General features: G+C 48.0%; 1 protein-coding gene across 1 annotated transcript; it reads left to right on the top strand.

Moving 5' to 3' along the window:
- Positions 1-155: 155 nt before the first annotated feature.
- Positions 156-3,038, top strand: DSN1 (DSN1, MIS12 kinetochore complex component; the record flags this gene model as incomplete). The annotated part of the gene is made up of 10 exons (XM_010294638.1): positions 156-314; positions 405-503; positions 944-1,017; positions 1,337-1,409; positions 1,788-1,875; positions 2,161-2,220; positions 2,403-2,474; positions 2,576-2,723; positions 2,821-2,908; positions 2,986-3,038. Coding segments are annotated over 10 exons (914 nt in total), but the record flags the coding sequence as incomplete, so codon positions are not given.
- Between the last annotated feature and the right edge of the window lie 13 nt (positions 3,039-3,051).

Raw genomic sequence — 3,051 nt, 5'->3', positions numbered from 1 at the left:
GCACCGCCGGTCTGGGGAGGCTGGAGGGGTGACCCAGCCATCGCACCTCGGCGCTGCTGTTGCTCTGAGCTAGGAAGCAAAGCGCAAAGAACAGGGAAAGACCCGTTCCTGTCTTTCTACCCTGCTAATGGGTTGATGGTGTCTGTTTTTCTCAGATCCTGACCCTGGAGAAAAAAAAGCAGCTCCTGAGCAATTCCTAAAGCCACCTGACGTAACTGCTGTTAGCAAGAAGAACATCAGTCCCTGTGAGAGGACTGGAGCAGCTGTGAGGAAAAGATCCCATGGAAGTCCTAGCCTCAGGAAAAGCCCCCTCGGACCTAGTCCCAAGAGGCTGTCTCCCTGGAGGAGCAGTCCCAGGAAAGACCATACATTTAGTTCCTTTAACTTGTCCCCCAAACCACTCATCACCACTCCGCAAGCCAAGCGTCGTTCTTGGTGTCGTTCGAGCCTGAAGGGGACAAAACGCCGAAAATCTCTGCCTCCTGTTCACCAAGATATCACTGGTACATGCCCCACTTCTTCCCTTTGTCAAGCTCGCTCTCAAAACTTGTAGGGCAGCCTGCAGCAAGCTGAAATTTGATTTCATGGCACAACCTTTAGGGTGACTACAGTCTAACGGCGTTATTCCTAACTAGCAGCCACTGACATCAGTGTTGGCAGTGGTCTTGGAGGTCCGGGTGCCTGAGGAGAAAAGGAGGTGCTGTATTAATGGCTTCTGTTGACCATTGGGTTGCAGTCTCTGCCTTTTTACTTCTTGTGGCTGAGCCTGAAGTGTGACTTTTCCTTGTTAGGAATTCTGTTTCTCTCTTCTCCCTGCTTCTTTCATATCCTGCAAACCGCACTCCTATACAACAGGTTTTAGTGTCTTTAAGGAACATTTCAGCCCTTTGCAGCTTGATGTGAATTTAATTGTTCTTACATCATTTTGTTCCTGATTTTTCAGAATTAAGCAAATCAATTAGCCTGGATCTGCCAGAGACAGACCGGCTTTCTGTGCTGTTGTTATCCAGTTTCCAGGTAAGGTCCTCTCTCTCAGAAGTGAATTATTTTTCTTTTACCTTTCTTCTGGCACTAATTGTATGCTCTGATTTGTATAACAGTTGTGAAATATGGGCCGGGGGGGAGAAGAACTTTCTCCTTCAGTAACGAATCCTCTCACAAGCTTTGTCATACAACTTGGGAATGTGTACCCATGTCCTGGTTTCAGCCAGGATAGAGCTGGTTTTCTTCACAGAAGCTAGTGTGGTTTTGGATTTCGGATGAGAAACTGTTGATAATGTGCTGATGTTTTGGGTTGTTGCATCCAGCCAAGATGTTCTTTTCTATCTTTTCTTAGTTTTCTGCACAGAAGCTCGAACACATCTTGAAGCAGACTGACGGCTTTAGCCCTGAGGCTTTCAAAGCTAACGGTATGGTGTGATACATGCATCGCCAAGCGAGGGGAATCCTGAACATAAAAATACTGACCCTTCCCTAGCATGCTCTCAAACTGAAATCAGCTGTCTTCCAAAAGGGCGTGGGTGCAGCCAAAAATATGGGAAGGATGTTCTTAAGATGCTCTGCATGATGGCAGTTTCTGGGAGGGAAGGTGAAAGGACATGCTGAAGTAAACCATGGCCACAGCAATGAGTGGCCTTTAGAAACAACGTAAGGAAGAACTAGAATGCCTTCTGACAGGGAATCAGAGCCGTATCTGCAGGTTAGGAAACAGCTTTGCCTATAAAAATACTAATAAACAGTGGGTACAAGCGTTGTTTTATCCTGTTTTCTTTTGTCTTCGCCTCCAGTGCACTCGGTTTCAGAAGACCTGAAGCGATACATGCAGAAGTTGAAACGAGACGGAACACTAAAGAGCTGCGTGGAAGACCCTAAAGGGTAAGGACTCTCCATGCTCATCCCCTGTGGAGTTTTATAATAATAAAGTAGTTGTTATTATTTGGGATTTGCTTTATGGCCTGCCCCAGTCATCTAAACTTGCAAAGAGTAGACGCGTTGCCTGTGGGTATAAGGATTTTTGGGGACGATTTCACTGTGCTGGTTCTCCAGTGATTATTGGGAGGTGCATTATCTTTATTGAGGAGATCAAGGAGACTTTTCTCTTTTGTACTCTGCAATTCTAAGCATTCCCCTATATCATGCTGATGATATCCTGTGCTTTAGGGTTTTACTGGACTCTGCTTTGGATGAGTCGGTGGCCCAAGTTAAGGAGTACATGGCCAGGTAAGATTGACTGCGTGTGTGGTCCGAGACTCAACACCAATATGGGTTTGGACGCCTCTTCCTAGAGGGTATTCTGGGTGTATTTAATCCTTTAGCTGTTTTTTTCTATGAGTCTGCACTGTAGTTTAGCTTTTACGGACGGATGCTCGGGGGTACAGACCTGCTCTCCTCTCGCTCCGCAGGTTTGCTGCCGAATGTCAGTCCTGGGATCAGCTCTTGCTGCGCTACAAAGAAGGTGCTGAAGAAATGTCCAGGTGCGGATTGTTACTGCTTCAGTACCAGCTGTAAGATGTGAAAAGGAAGGGTCAAAGCCTGCTTCAAATGATGCCTAACAGATAAGTGACTTGTTTTGCAGGCAGCTGGAGGAATGCAGGAGGAACCAAGGACAGGCAGAGCCTCCGAATTACCTCCAGACATCTCAGGCCCAAGTCCTCTGCAGCAAACCCAATTACCAGAAGGTCCTGGATGACCAGGGGGAGGTCTTGAGCTGTATGGAGCTTGTGGTGAGTTGCTTTCAGCTGGTTGAGGGGAAAAATGTTATACCTTGGGTAAGAATTTAGTGATTTTTTTTTTTTTTTTCTGGTGCTTTGGGTTTTGCAGCTCGACGAACTGCAGCAGGCGGTGAAGCTGCTGGAGGCCTTCAGCGAGGACAGCCGGCAGTACCTCCGGGGCCTGTCGGAGCAGCTCGGTAAGCGGGAGTCCCTTGCAGGGGCGGTGTGGAAGCCCCCGTAGGGCTCGTTAACGGGAGTTTTTCCTTCGTTCCAGCCACGAGGACCTTCCGGCGGCTGGAGAACTCGCCTGTGCGCAAGCTGATCACTGCCCCGCTGAGGA

Source organism: Phaethon lepturus, unplaced genomic scaffold (assembly GCF_000687285.1).
Source record: "Phaethon lepturus isolate BGI_N335 unplaced genomic scaffold, ASM68728v1 Scaffold49449, whole genome shotgun sequence".
Classification (NCBI taxonomy): Eukaryota; Metazoa; Chordata; class Aves; order Phaethontiformes; family Phaethontidae; genus Phaethon; species Phaethon lepturus.
This window is presented reverse-complemented; position numbering and strand designations above follow the sequence as displayed.